The sequence below is a fragment of the Xiphophorus hellerii genome, chromosome 9 (genome assembly GCF_003331165.1).
Source record: "Xiphophorus hellerii strain 12219 chromosome 9, Xiphophorus_hellerii-4.1, whole genome shotgun sequence".
Lineage (NCBI taxonomy): Eukaryota > Metazoa > Chordata > Actinopteri > Cyprinodontiformes > Poeciliidae > Xiphophorus > Xiphophorus hellerii.
This window is the reverse complement of record NC_045680.1, coordinates 28,706,208-28,721,785: the sequence shown is the minus strand read 5'-3', so window position 1 is coordinate 28,721,785 and position 15,578 is coordinate 28,706,208. Positions and strand designations below refer to the sequence as shown.

At 38.3% G+C, this 15,578-nt stretch overlaps 1 protein-coding gene across 3 annotated transcripts in view; it reads left to right on the top strand.

The window, feature by feature from the left end:
• Positions 1-15,578, top strand: part of sass6 (SAS-6 centriolar assembly protein) — a 22,821-nt gene extending 7,243 nt beyond the window's left edge. The window contains exons 6-16 of one of the 3 annotated variants that reach the window (XM_032572545.1): positions 3,169-3,246; positions 4,889-5,008; positions 8,220-8,411; positions 9,520-9,714; positions 10,222-10,311; positions 11,367-11,546; positions 13,279-13,360; positions 14,389-14,498; positions 14,653-14,744; positions 15,236-15,321; positions 15,494-15,578. In XM_032572545.1, the coding sequence (XP_032428436.1) occupies positions 3,169-3,246; positions 4,889-5,008; positions 8,220-8,411; positions 9,520-9,714; positions 10,222-10,311; positions 11,367-11,546; positions 13,279-13,360; positions 14,389-14,498; positions 14,653-14,744; positions 15,236-15,321; positions 15,494-15,540 (1,272 nt within the window). In that variant the 3' untranslated portion in view covers positions 15,541-15,578. Of the gene's footprint in view, positions 1-3,168; positions 3,247-4,888; positions 5,009-8,219; positions 8,412-9,519; positions 9,715-10,221; positions 10,312-11,366; positions 11,547-13,278; positions 13,361-14,388; positions 14,499-14,652; positions 14,745-15,130; positions 15,322-15,487 lie in introns of those variants that run through there. The other 2 variants (XM_032572544.1, XM_032572546.1) reach the window with 2 other exon arrangements.

Genomic DNA, 15,578 nt, shown 5'->3' with positions numbered 1-15,578 from the left:
AGATTAAATGTCCAGGCCTGTTTAAGGCACATAAAATGCAAACATAGAGCCACATGTACATTACAACAGCTGATCAATTTAAACATTTCCTTGCAGGTTAGATCTATTTAATTATTTTATTGCATGAAAAGATCTGTTTCCTTTTCTACTAAAATTGAATAGTAATACAGATGTAATTATTATTACTTAGTATGAAAGCACCATAGAAGACAAATAAACATGTTACTTTGCTGCCAGAAGCTGACAATAAATTATATACATTATAAGTAGTTTTATGTTCAGTGTTAGAATTGTCGATATGATGATCTGAGAGGCCAGAAGCCGACATTATATTTTATCAGGAACATTCCACTCTCTAATGTTTTGCACTCCTGCTTAGACTCAGAAGTTTTTCTTCCTGTTTTTTCTTCAACTTAAAATAAAATGTAAACTCTTTTAGCCAGGATGAAATGGTTTGTGATTTTAATGATTACCATGATATTAATAAATATCAAATAAACATTACTATGTTTATTTGAAAATAAAATGACCATTTAAACAATATTTAGTTTGGCCCACATTTGGTAGTGAAAATATCTGGCGTCTGCCAACTGTTAGGTTGGCAGACGCCAGATATTTTCTGTTTCCAGCATTATTTCAAACCAGAGCACATAAAGACTTTAATATGTTGAACTTAGTATGCAAAGCAACGTTTTGTGGGGCGACTTTAAAAAGTGACATCAAAACAGAACTGAGAGGACTTCCAGATAATCACTAAACTCTGCTGTTAGGGAGCATTAAGGTCTCCTACAGCTACAGACAGATGGGCCAAACCAGAACTTTATGTTAGAAAATGCATCTCTCAACAACAGTAAGGCAGTTCATAGTCAATATAATTGGTATTTTTTGTTTGTTTTTATTGAAGCGAACTGAAAATATTCTGAACCGGGATTGCTGTTCACCACTACATCTCGAATGTTTAGTGACTATGCTTTCTGATTGTCCATCAGACAATGAATGAGACATATTTTCTTACACACATCAAAGCAGCCACAAGCAGAAGGCAGTGAAAGAGAGGCACGGCGATTTAAGCCATATTAAAAAAAATTTGGATCTTCAAACTCTACGTGGAAGGCTTTTTGAAACTGGTTTGTCCTCACAGCATGCAGAGGGAAACTACAGGAGCTGCTTATGGCAACAAATTTCCTTAAAAGGTTTTTAAAAATGTAGAAAACTGTTAGAATTTGGTTAAAACATTTTTTGTCATAAATTACCCCGTGTTCCAAATTATTATGCAAATTGGATTTAAGTCTCATAAAGGTAAAATTTTTTGTCGTGCTTTTAAATTTATAGATTGTATTGTGTGTCAGGGCTCTTTGAATCACTATAATTAATTTCAGATAGCTGGGTTGATAAGTTTGTCTGGTGAGCTCAATTAAAGGAAGTCTACTTAAGAAGGATGTTCCACATTATTAAGCAGGCCACAGGTTTCAAGCAATATGGGAAAGAGAAAGGATCTCTCTGCTGACGAAAATCATCAGATAGTGTAGTGCCGTATGACAAGATATGAAAACATTAGATTTTTAACGAAAACTGAAGCGTTATCGTACCGTGAAGAGATTTGTGGCTGATCAGAACAAAGATGGGTTTGTACAGTTAAAGGCATAATGAGGAAGGTTTCTGTTAGGCAAATTCATGAGATTAAGAGAGCAGCTGTTAAAATGCCCTTACAAAGCAGCAAAAAGTTATTTGAAGCTGCTGGTGCCTCTGGAACCTCAAGGTGGAGGATCCTCCAGAGGCTTGCGGTGCATGAACCTACTATTGGGCCACCACTAACCAGAGCTCACAAGCAGAAGCGGTGGCAGTGGGCCCAGCCGTACATGAAGATTCATTTTCAAACAGACTTGTTCACTAATGACTGCTGTGCAACCCTGGATGGTCCAGATGGACGCAGTAGTAGATTGGTGGTGGATGGCCACCACCAATTCCAAGGAGGTGGTGGAGTCATTTTTTGGGCTGAAATCATGGGGAAAGAGCTGCTCGACCCCTTCAGAGTCCCTGAAGGTGTGAAAATGACCTTAGCAAAGTATATGGACTTTCTGACTGATCACTTTCTTTTATGGTTCAAAAAGAAGAGCCGTACCTTCAGTAGCAAAATCATCTTCATGCATGACAATGCACCATCTCATGCTGCAAGGAATACCACTGTGTCATTGGCTGCTATGGGCATAAAAGGGGAGAAACTCATGGTGTGGTCACCATCCTCCTCTGACCTCTGACCTCAACCCTATTGAGAACCTTTGGAGTTTCCTCAAGCAGAAGATCTGAGGGTGGAATGCAGTTCATATCAAAACAGCAGCTCTGGGAAGGTATTCTGACATCCTGCAAAGAAATTCAAGCAGAAACTCTCCACAAACTCACAAGTTCAATGGATGCAAGAATTATGCTGTGATATCAAAGAAGGTCCTATGTTAACATGGAACTCGGTCTGTTAAGATGTTTTTGATTGAAATAGCTTTTGATTTTAGTACATGTGACCACTTAATGCTGCACATTCAAAGAATGACCGTTTGCAGTTCTTTATAATCCATAAAATGTTTAGAAAATCTGCTGTGCATAATAATTTGGAACCATGCATTGTGAGTTTTTTATTTTTGAAAAAAATATTGTTCTCATGGGGAGCTTTGTTCAGTAAAATTTGATTTATACTGTAATAGTTCATAACTTGAAAATTATACTGACCGTCATTTGTATTGAGCATTTAAGAAAATCTGAGAAAATATCACTTGCATAATAATTTGGAACACGGTGTATAGTGGATTATCTTTTTTCCTGAAGAGCTTGGAGCTATGAAGGATTTGGGGAGAGTTTTTGATTTTGAAAAAATTGTTTTGTTAGAATTATTTGTGTTCTATTTTGTCATTGCTTGCCTCTGGTTACAGAGCAAATCTTTGTTCTAAATATTGAAAAAATTAATTTCTTTTGTTCTGTCCAAAAGAGTAAGATATACACTGTTTTGATTTCTGTTCCATCTAAATATGCCAATCTACATCATCGTATAAGAATGTTTAACCCTAATCTAGCCATTTACTTCTGGAGCTTGTCACTTGGAAATGAATGAACACTTTGCAGAGAAGACATTATTGTGATACAATAGTACTGATGAGTCTTGTTTTCTCAATGTTTCAGGCAGAAAAGCAGGCTTTAGACAGGAAGCTCAAGGAGACTGAAGATGATTTGTCTAGGCAGCTGAGTTACACTCAGCAGGTGAGTGAATGAGTTTGACCCTACAAACACAAAAATCCACCACCAGGGTATAGATATAGTTTACTGACACAATCTAGAATCTTCATCATATTTACCATAGGAAATCTGTAAAGTTACTACTTCAACTGAGGATCAGTCTTTGTCAGTGCTTGTTTTGATTTAGATGCTTGTTGATAAGTCTTAGATTTAGAGTTTATATTGGGTCTAAAATAGTCTAACCTGACCCGGTCCCATCCTATGGTCATTGTGGTCTGTCTGATCCAACCAGACTAATCCACTTTAACCCTTTCAAGCATGAATTATGATCCTTTGCTTCAGGATTTTTTTCAAAAATTTGTTTGATTTTCTTAAGGCATAAAAAAGGGAGGAAAAAATTTTTTGTAAAAGAAGTTTCAGCTTTTAACATCTTCCAGCTCCATTTTGTCACTTGTTGTAATGGCAGGGTGAGTCAAGTGCAAATCTTCTGGGATGTGTGATTGACAAGGGAGTACACGTGGCAGGGTAGGCCCACATGTGCATGAAGGGTGTTGTGCTTGTTACGGTCTAACTTCTGCGTCTCCTCTTCTGTCTCTTTAGTCACCAGGGTAAACTACCTCCTCCTCTATTTAGACTACAATAAGTAGATGAACAGAATTTTATGCTGTGCATTCTCGTTTGATTATGTCGGTGCTGTTTGTGTTGTAGGTTTACTGAAATCGCACTACAGATCGCCCGTACATCAACCATTTGTTTTTAACCTGAATTTTAGACTGGGTTCTAATCTCTAGCATAATTGTTCACACCTGTCACTAAAATCTGCCCTGAAAAGTGAGATCAGTTACCTATAAAGCGAACACCTGCTTTATATGGGACCCTGAGGATTGTACTTTTTTCATAAACTGAGATGATGTCCCATATTTTGATTGTTTTCAAAGACATTCAGCTATCCATGTATGATGCACATTAATTTCAAACGAGAAAATCAAATACAATCAAGCAAAACAACACATAAATTTTTAGATTTGTGGCTGTTATTACACCATGTCAGACTAGCAAAATCACCAGTCAAAGTGTGGTCCGTGTAGTATTCTATAGTCCATCCATTTCTTTCTGTGTGAAGTGAACAGCTTCCTCCTAGATCTCTGACCACATGCTCAGAGCTGTGAGTGTCCTAACCTGCCACCAACAAAATAATACTCATATCTTTGTCTGTTTTGACCATTCTTAATATTGATTTATATTAGTATTTCCACTGTGTCTCCAGCATTGTGGTCAAGTACGCTCATTGTGAGATTTAACAAGTAGAAACCAACAGACATAACATGGAATTTATGGATTAAAAAAAACGTCTTGTCTGTATTGATCTCATGCAATATTCTAATTGCATAACTGAATTTTGTAAGCCCTAATCATCAAAATTACGAGAAACGAGGCATGGGAATATTTCTCTTCATGTGTAATGAATCTACATTATTTATTATTTAAGTTTCACTTTCTGAAATGAGTGACAACATATGTTGAATATTTGATGATAGTTTAATTTTTGGAGCTACACTTATAAAGTACACTGAAACTGTTATGTGTAGAATGTGTCAGATTATTGCTGTAGCCTTTTAAAAGCAGAGCCAAAATTATTTACCAATGGATGTGTGCTCTCTTCTAGACTCTGTCTGAAAAGACTAAAGAGCTGGAGAAACTGCGGTCAGAGTGGACGAATAAGACCAGCTCGCTTTCTAGCCGTCATTCTGAGGAGTTGCAGTTGGAGAGGGAGAAAATTTTAGAGGTAAGACTCAGTTCCTTGTTTTCAAGTAAAGAATTTAAAATTCAACACCTAAGATCAGCAAAAGACAGGTACGCTGAGCTCTGGAAAACCACAACAGCTGGAGGCAGGCAGGCACTAGGCTGCTGTAACCGCTGCCAAAATAACACTGTTATGGCTCTTTTGGTAAATATAGGGAGGAAAACTTAAAGCTAACAGTTTATTATCTGGGCTGCAAAGATCACATTTCACTGCAACATGTCCTGGACCACTATCAGTTGTTCACATGCACTGCTAATCCACCTCCTTTCCTATTGTCTCTGTCTGCCTGTATAGTTAGAAAGCCTGGCAGAGAGATGTTGGAGACATAAATATCATGCAGCCATGTCTCAGCGAAACACAACCACATTATTCAATGACACATAACATGCATTCAAGAATTGATAATGTGATTATGAACAAGTGGGACCTTCATAAAGTAATTAAGTGTGAAATCGGAGCTGCAGATATCTCGGATCACTTTTCTATCCAGGTAAAATTAAATTTAAATAGTAGGAGGAAAGACACAGTTTGGAAATTAAACATTGGCATTCTGAACAAGAAAGAAGTAAAAGAACAAATAAAAAATGAAATAAAACTATGTAAAAAAATTACAATGAAGGAATGAGTCCAATAGACTTATGGGATACATGTAAATCAGTGATCAGAGGGAAACTGGTAGCCTCAAAGCACTGTCAGAGAAAAAGAGTCTTGTATCTCAATTTGGTGGGAAAATTAAATATTCTCAAGATAGGATTTCAAACAACCCGCAATATTCAGCTTCTTAAAGAAAATAAAAATATTTAAAAAGAAATAAACAACCCTCTGAAAGGGGAGCTCCAGAAAAAAATTCTGATATCTAAGACAAGACTATTATGAACAGGGAGCTAAGGCAAACAGATTGCTGGTAAGGCAACTCAGAAAGCAGCAAGCAGCAAATACCATACATAAGATTAGAAACCCCTCCACAAATCACTTACAGTATAATCAGGAAGATAACTTTAGAAAGTACCAAAACAACCACCTTCCTCAAAAGATACTGAAAAAACACATTTCTTAATTCTCTGGACTTGCCTACAGTTGGAGTTGAACAAAATAGGAGACTGACAGCCCCGATAACATATGAAGAGATGTCAAGTGCCATACAGAGATTTAAAGCTAAAAAATCTCCTGGAAGCTACAGGTTAATCTCTGAATGGTACAGGACCTTTAAGAAGACATGATACACATATTGCTGTTATCATTCAACTTCTAGTTACTCACTCCTAACTTTGCCCTTTCCGCAAGCATCCTAGAAAGAGGTTTGGTTTTCAGTTTTACATTGATGTCTTCCCTACTCTACGACATTTCAACGTCTTCAGCCATATTCAGTGTTGTGGTTCGACAGACTAGTAAGGTCACTTAACAGGTTAAACACTTAACATTCTCAGAGACTGACCTTGTTGGTCCAGGTGTTGTATCCCTGCAGAGTAATTTGTAGCACCAGAGAGAACAAATGAGTCTTGCTCACACCTTGTCTGTCTCATAGTGTGAGACAGACAAGAATGGAATGATGACGAGGAAGACTTTTAGGTCTTTGGGCTCATACTTCAGGAGTCACCAGACCCCTGTAGTTAGGCCTGTCACGATAGCAAATTTTGCTCAACGATTAATTGTCTCAAAAATTATTGCGATAAACGATAATATTGTTTGAAGGCCTTTTTACACTGATTTAATGGAAATGACGTAATAATGCATGCGATTTCCTGCCAAAGATAGATACACTTTATTTTCAAAAGAACACTTAACACTTTTGTTCATAAACAAAATGAACAAAACAACCAAAAACAAAAATAAAATGGATTCTCAGTCTCCATTAACAAAAAACTCACTTGAAAAAAAAAACTAAACAACATAAAGCCAAAGTGGAAATAAATACTGCATTCAACCAAAAGAGTGCAGATTATGAAGTCTGTATATTATGTTGCTCTTCAGTAATAATTAGATTTAAATAGAGAAAATGGGCACATCGACTACCTGATGCAATAGTTCACACTACATGATTTTTTGCTCCTATTTTTCCCCTTACAACAATCTTAGAAAGTTGTTCTTTCTAAGGTTGTGTGGTGTGTTACGGTAGATCGTCGTTGCCGCTCCGATCTAAATCAGGGGTTTTCCCCGACTGGGCGCTTTAACGCAGCCTGTTGAATGTGACAGGGAGCCAATCAGAAAGCGCGGATTCTCCTCCGTGCTTTCTGAGGGGAAATTACAGAGGGGAATCCCAAACAGCTGACACGCTGCAACCCGAAGTCCAGCGGACATTGGAGATGATACGTTTTAACAACATTAATGTTTATTCAACATGCAAAGAATATAGAAATGACAAGAGGAGGAGTTGGAGCGAAATTGCTACCGCAGTTGATAAACCCGGTAACTTTTCAGCTGTTCTTCGTTAACGTGACATAAATAGGTTATAATGATTTTCATTCGGTCAGGACTTTACGCTGACACTAGCAACATGCATTGCAGGTAGATTGTAGTAAAGCATTGATTAATGCCTGGTTTTAAAATTAGTTCACTGGACTTGTAGCCATTATTTTGTGCCCATTGTTGGACACCACACGGCAGGAACGAACCCGATCGAACAGTTATACCTAGGATTTCTGTCGGCTAATGTGTGATCTGTCAGGTTTTGAAAATGGGCCGACAATCGGCCGACAGCTCGTGTGCGCTGGACTTTACACTAAGTAAAATGAGGAAGGGGGCGTCAGTGGAGAGCACTGGAGTTGAGCCTTTTTTCATTGGGTGTCATCAACAGAAAGAGGAAAAAGGCCGGAAGAGACGATAATGCCGATAATTAAAATGACGTTGATAGTTTTAATTTATAGTACGATTAATTGATTTACCGTTTATCGCGACAGGCCTACCTGTAGTCTTAGAACATTGACCATTAACACTCTCAGAATAGTCAATCTCACTAAAGAAGATGCCCTTTTCTTGATATAAAAGGGAGCCACTGAAGAGAAACTCAAATTGGAGAAACAATTTGCCTTTCTGCAGCATTTTTAGGTCTTTTTGAGCATTTTCAGGCATTTTGAGGCTTTATGAAAAATTTTTAACATTTAAAGTTGAAAGAGTCAAGCCTATTATTGCTTTGCCTGTTCTCCAAGAGTTTGAGGTAAAATTGAATGATGTTTGTCTTTGTTCTGTTATTTAGTTGCAGAGCAGATTTCAACATGAGACAGAGCAACTGCGTCAGGAGCTGGAGACTGCTCATAGGAAGAGCTCACAGCAGCTCCAAAGCAGAGTGACTGAGCTGGAGACTTCCTGCAGGGAGCAGACTGAGAGGAAGTATAAGAACGAGTCCATCATCCGAGACCTAACAATCAAACTATCTGGGTCGGAAGAGGTAGGTGATGGGGCTGTGGCCTGCTGCTGCTTTTACACTTCACATGTTTAAAATCCCAGTCATAGGTTGCATTGTCCGGCTTTTGTCTTGAAGTAGCTTCCTGCTGTGTGAGCGCAATGTTTTATAAGTGGATGTTTCTTGTGATGTGCCACTTTCAGCTTTTGGCTGTACATAGATTTTCAGTATAGATCCTAAGCAATGTTTTCTGATGACACCCGTTGTGTGGGCAGGTAGCAAACTCCATCTGCCCCCACAAGAAGATCGCGACATATAGTAATTGTAGGTGTTCACAGTTAATGTTGTTGATTTTATTAGCCTTTTTAAGTAATGCCAGGTCACACTCTGTCACCGACACTCATACGCGCTGAATCAGGCGCGTTTGTATTCAGGTGAATACAAGCTTCCGCTAGTAGACAGAAAGGCCAAAGAAAGACAGTTGCAAGGCAATGATATCAGCGTGTTTTAACCCTCTTGTGGTCATCGCACCACATCGCTCAGGAGGAGCGCAGCAAATGTCATGGTCGGACAGTGGGGAAGCAGTGTGTGTGTGATGGGAAAGTGGGGTTTGTAGTTGTCCTGTCAGTCTGTCATTTTCTGAAACCACACAAAAAAAACCTTTTAAAAGCGCAAACCGGGTCAGTACAATCCCGCCGGACTGCGCACAGAGTAAAAATTTGTCCCAGAGGTCATCTCTTACTAGTGCTGGAGGGGGTATGTCGGAGCCTATTAAGAATTAGAATAATTTAACATTTGCTAAATTATTAATGTTATTGATCCAAGGTTATGCTAATGGTAGATATATTGTTATTTTTTTATTTTTGCTTAGACCCTCCTTCTCATCAGGTCAGCCTCCTGCTGTGATTAACAAGCAAAAGCAGCTGCTGTGGATAATCTGATTGATTGGTGAAGGAGTGAGGAGTGAAACAAAATTAACATTTATATTTGAACTTTTGTATGAAGTCAACTCTGAGAATATTTCTGTTATTTTCATAAGAAAAGAACACGCTCCTTTTTGAAACCAGAAAACTTTCCATGACATTCATTGACTCTCATACATTCATTGGTTGAAGTGTTGTGTTGTAAAGCTGTTTTCTGTTTATGTGTGCAGGAATGCCAGCGTTTAAAGCAGCAGGTCCTGAGTCTCAGGAGGGAGAATAGCACTCTTGACACAGAGGTCCATGAAAAGGAGCGTGTAGTGAGCCAGCTGCAGGTCAGAGTGGCTGTTCTGGAGCAGGAGGTCAAAGATAAGGAGATGGTGATGTACCGCACCAAGGAGGTGTTGGAGGCCACTCAGCAGCAGAAGGTTGGAGCTAGTTCTTCCCTAGTGCTTCCACAGTCATGTTTGTGGGTCAGCTGAGGTCATAATAAATATTCTTGGTTCTCTAAGCAACTTTTATTTTAGTGTCGTTTTCATTTTTTCACTTGCATAATAGATTTCCGTTTATATTCAAGAACTGAAATGTGTAGATTTGCTTTCGCCCTGGTCTGGTCTTCATGTTGTTTTCCTTTACTGAATGGTTAAACAAACAGTGTTTCTTTATGAAGCCCTGGCTTTTTCTGAAGGGAACTAAGAGAATATATCATATCATCTAATTATTAAACTCTGTGTATCTGAATCTCATGTTTGTTCACAAACACTATAAGGTGTCCTTATCAGAGCCCTATGCATTGATTTCCCATTTCAACCACTGAATAAAGATGAAATTCTGGGAGGGGTTTCATTACTTTCTCACATATTTACTCACATTTTCTATTATCAGAATCTGTGATTTTTTTCAGACATATTTTAACTTTTTAATCTATGTTGTAGGAATCAGTGGAGGAAAGTGCAGAAAATAAGGAAGTTCAGTTGAGAAAACTTGAAGCAACAGTGAAATCGCTGTCAGAAGAGCTGCTAAAGGTTTGTAAAAGCTCACCATTGTCATGTCACCCCTTGAACAGAACGTGTCACCTAAGACATATCAAGTTATCAGTGACAGCATGGGTTACTAGAACACAGACAAGGTGTTTTGTTTCCTCTTAGCTCTTTTTTTAGTATTTCTGGTGGGAAAAACTATTGTTGATATTGAAAGATTTATTTTAATCTACTAGTTGTCTGTTATCAAATGGATAAGTAGGGTTATCATCCTCGTATGAGTGCATCTACAGTCTACCAAGAGGAAGACTGACTCTGATATGTTCAGTTGATGGTTATTCATTTTCTTACTAAAGGGGCAGTATTATGTAAAATCAACCTTTGTGAGCTTTACATCATGTTATGATCAAAAACATGCCTGGGGTGTTGCCTTGATTCTTTCATGTATGTTTGAGGAATCCTTGAATCTCCCAAGGCAACTATTCAGGGGTGCCTAAACGCTTGTTCCCACAAAGCTCCTCCTCACAGCTACTTCTCTCTTCACAGTAGACAACGATTGTTTACAGTGCAGGCAATTTCCTGTAAACTTCGTGACATTGAACTAGCTAGGGCTGTAACGATTCCTCAAATGATTCGAGTAACTTGATTATTAAAATTCCTCGAGGAAAATTTATCTGCCTCGAAGCGTCATTAAATTATGTTTTATTATTTAGCACACCATGTTCTGACCGGGTCATTATTTGCATTGCACAGCGCTCTCACTTCCGCCTATGAGTTGTTGATGAAAGCTAAGTGTTATTAGCATAACATCCCATTTTCAACTTTGGCCTGGGAGGATTTTATTGACTGATGATAATGTCTGGGTTTTTGTCATTTGGGGGACCAATAAGCACCCTTAAAATGACTCAATTAATCGTAATCAATTGACAATCAAATACTTGATTACTAAAATATTTTTTTACAACAGCCCTAGAACTGCATTACATAGGTCATGGGCAAATGTTAGCAACTGGATAACATTTTTTTTGTTTTTCTATTAGGCTAAAGGCTGATTGTGATTTGTTCCAGTGTCCAATGTACATTTTTTTAAATTGTTTTAGGCTAATGGGATAATACAGAAACTGCAAGGAGAGGTTCGAGGTCTTGTTGGAAAAGTAAAGGTCAAAAATACCGTGACTGTGTCACAGGAAAAGGTTCTTCGAGAGACACAAGCTAAACTTGAAAGTGTTGACAAGGATCTACAGAGTACTCAGAGGCAGCACCTCAGTAAGGAAGAGGAGGTATGTCTGATATGTTGTGTTTTTACTGAGCTTTCATGTGGTGTAGACATGTTATTAATTTTATTTCCCTCAAGCTTATTTTCACACCATGTAAGCTTTTATAAGTCTTTAATTTGGGGCATAGCAGTCAATTATTGTCTCCTTCACATTGTATGGGAACAAAAATAACTTTAAAGAATCAAAAATGTAGCAAAATGACTATTTTGAAATCATTTTTGGCACCAGTGATCTTCATTGAACAGTGAGTAGACAGGAGCTGTCAGACTGCCCTGGAGAAACTGTGGCTACTATCCAGTAGTTAGCTACCATCAATGCAGGTCATTTATGATAATGTTTTAGTAAGAGCAAATAGTGAGGGTAATGCCGAGAAGGCCTTCCAAACTCACACTTGCAGCTCATGACTAAAGATAAATTGTTAACATATGGAAAATCTTGTTGAATTGTAATTAAATTTTTTCCTATAGCATCAGTTCATAACAAATATCGTCTCGATTCTTTACAAAAAAGTTATTTCAATTCAATCACACTGTCAGGGACCAAACAGTACAGCAGTACAGGTATTGAATTCAAAAAGTGGGTTTTTATTTACCCCAAAAATCTGAAAAATTATTGACAAAATCAACACTTAAACTGGCATGCCATTAAAAGAGGTCAACTCAGTCCACTAAACTCAGAATCATAACTGATACAACTCTCAGAGTTTTATCAAAGACAAGCTGACCTCCTGAAATGAACATTAGGGCACTTAAATACTGGTCTAGCTAAATCATATAGACACAATAGGGGATGATAAATTGGCTGCCACATGACGACTAACACAAAACGATAAAATAAATCCCAAAACACAACCTTTCCCCCATCCCTCCTCATATTGGAGCATGTGGTTGTCCAATGAGGCCATCAGCAGTACTTCAGGACCCTCAGCCCTTAGCCACACCTTTTGCCCGCCAGGAGTTAGAGGCCAAACACCCAGGTAACCAAAACAGAAAGAAGTATTATTACAACTTAAAAGTTGACTTAGCAGTGCTGATATAGAATAGAATAGAAGTACTTTATTCATCCCAGCAGGGAAATTACTTCGCAGTTACAGCATAGAGACAAGACACAATAACAACTACCACTGAGTAGTAGTTGTAGATAAAATAAAATAAAGAATAAAATATAAAATGCTATAAATCGTAAAAAATATGAAATGCTGTTAATATAAAAAGCAACTTAAGAGCAGTCCTTGCAAAGATTAAAAAAAAAAATGCAGATATGTATATTTAAATATATGTACAGCAAGTGTGCCATAGTGCAGTTGTGCAAAATTGGACTGATTAGTGCAGAACAATGATTTAGCTTTTATTGTACAGTTAGATGGCATTTCCTGTATCTGTCCCTACGACAGCGGAGCTGGAGCAGTCTATGTGAGAAGGGGCTCCGCTGTCTGTCCACTATCTGTGTATATGTGTACACTCCATATAAACATTGTAAGGTGTGATAGAAAAATGAATCAATAATACATTATATAGTAAGGAATACTTAAATTAATGACTACCAAGTAAACTAAAGTGAAACACAGTTGTGGTGAGGTGTGGATCTTACCCTGTGTGACTTGCCATCGCACACACAAACATAAAATCAAGCACTTTATTTTAGAAGCCTGGCTTATTTAGAGAATATTTTAAAATCTCCTTGCATTATAAATGTAAGCGATTAATCTGAAAAATTTTGTATTTGTATATTACAGGTCAAAGAACTGAAGGAGCAGTTGGAAATGACTGTACAAAAGCTAAACGAAAGCAAAGAAGTTTTAAAAACAAATGAAAATGGTAAGGAACCTGCTGCATCGTCTTTTATCCCTTATTCAACAAGATTAATTATAGTTTTCCTTAGGAACCCAGGAATGCATCTCAGATTGTTGTATTGATATAGTACTTGAACACAGCCTGGAAGTTTTGTTAAACGTTTCCTCTACCTACATTCCCCAGAATGCTGTGTGGTTGATACTGATATAGTGTTATTGATTTATTATCCAGCCCTAAATAAAGTAATAATTTTCATCCATCCATTTTCTAACAGCCTTGTCCCTAGTGGGGTCAGGAGGGTTGCTGGTGCCTATCACCAGCTAACGTTCCGGGCGAGAGGCAGGGTACAGCCTGGACAGGTCGCCAGTCCAGGCTGCAAATAATAAGTCGCAAATAATTTTCTTCAGATGTTGGAAATTATGCTCAGCAGATGTGAGATCAAATAGCACCTGTTCTCTCTTGGTGCTTAATCCTCAGGGCAGTCTCCATGGTAACCAAGTGCTGCACTTGACAGATGGTTAGCAGTAGTCTCCGCGATCATGTAGAGTTTCTGCTCCTTGAGGTGCCACACATTCAGGAGCTGGCGCTCTGCCACAGGGACTGAAGGATGTGAGCCCCAGCTCACTGCGTCCAGCTAAACTCAGACATCTGGATGCAGCTTTGGTATGCTGCAGGAGGACTGGCAGCTTTTAGTACTCCATCCAGTTATCTGGAGGGGAAACATCAGCAGGAACATGTATATAGGTGTCACTGGGATGAGGCTACATTCTGAACTGCCCTGCCTCTGTCTTCTAACACCCCCTCACTCTGGGCTTCCTTCCCCTGCAGTTTGCCACTCATGTCCTCCACTCAGTTATATATCTTCTGTATAACATTAGTTACAGATTATTGAAAAAGAAAAAGAAACGTTTTACCTGAAGCAAGCGCCACAGTTGAACACTAAGCTTTATCAGTGAAGCATGGCTTCCAGTAAAAGACCTGCACTCTGCTCAGCTCTAAACAATGAACTGATTAATTCTTTTCAATGCCACTTCTTCTCCCTGTGTTTGCAGTTATAAACTGGCTTAATAAGCAGCTAAATGAAGTTCAACTATCCAAAAAGTTACTGCCTGCTGAACCTCTGGACACGTCTCCAGGATTATCCACACTAACGGGACTCAGGGTACGAAGAGTTTTCCTCATAGGTTTTCAACTTTTTATAATTAACATCTTAACTCCAAACCAGCAAGCTCTTTTTATTTTGCACCTTCATCAATACTGTGACTTTAATACACATAATTATTTGTGTGTGTGTGTGTGTATGTACTTACTTCCAGGTGCAGTTTCATCCTCAGCCTGGTAAATCTGCTGTCTCATCAGACGTTACTCCTGCTGATCACAGAGTTCGGCTCACACTCAACAGACAGTTGTGAGTTCCGCTCAAAATACTTTTCACCCAGCCAATAACAAAACCTAAGCTTCTGTCACATTATGCAAACTTATAAGCACAACTTATATTCATCTCAGGACCAAATCGCAGTTCACAGTCAGAATCGTATGACAGAGCATTAGGGCCATCTAAGAAAAAATAAAAACAGTAAGATTACAAGATCTTAATATTACAAGAACAAACTCATTGGAGAATAAAGTCGAAAGAAATAAAAAAAAAAGTTGTATATAGTCTATAGTCTTAATATAGTCTTAATTTTACCAGAATAAAGTCATATTATGGTTTTATTTTATTACCGTGGTCTTAGTTTTCAGTGGCCCTGCATCCTGTCGTGTGTACACACATTTTATCTCCATCATTTACAGAAGGTGACCATGTTGGTCTCCATGTGGACGAGGCTTAAGTCTCCTAGAGGAAACCAGATGTTTGAGTGTTGTCTTTTTAAAGCTGGTGTTTCCTCCTGTGGGCAGTGGAGACTCTGCTGGCCTGGATCCCAAGTACTTCAGCAACGGAGAGGATGGCATCTCAGCCTACTCTTTATCATCAAATGTTAGAGGTAAAACTGCTGAACATTTGCAAATTGAGCAGTTGTTAGTCTTTCCTTTGCTACATGTATTCTTCAGTGTAGTAATACTTTTAAATTAAACATACAGTATGTTAGGATTTTTGAAAAACTTTATTGAAACATCTCCATTCATGAATCTTTTTTTTTTTTTTTTTAGAGTTAGCCCTGGCAACAAAGCCTTCTGGGACCTCTGCATACTTCTCGTCATGAGGAGGCCAGCTCTTCCTCTGGTGTCATCCCATGGGTCT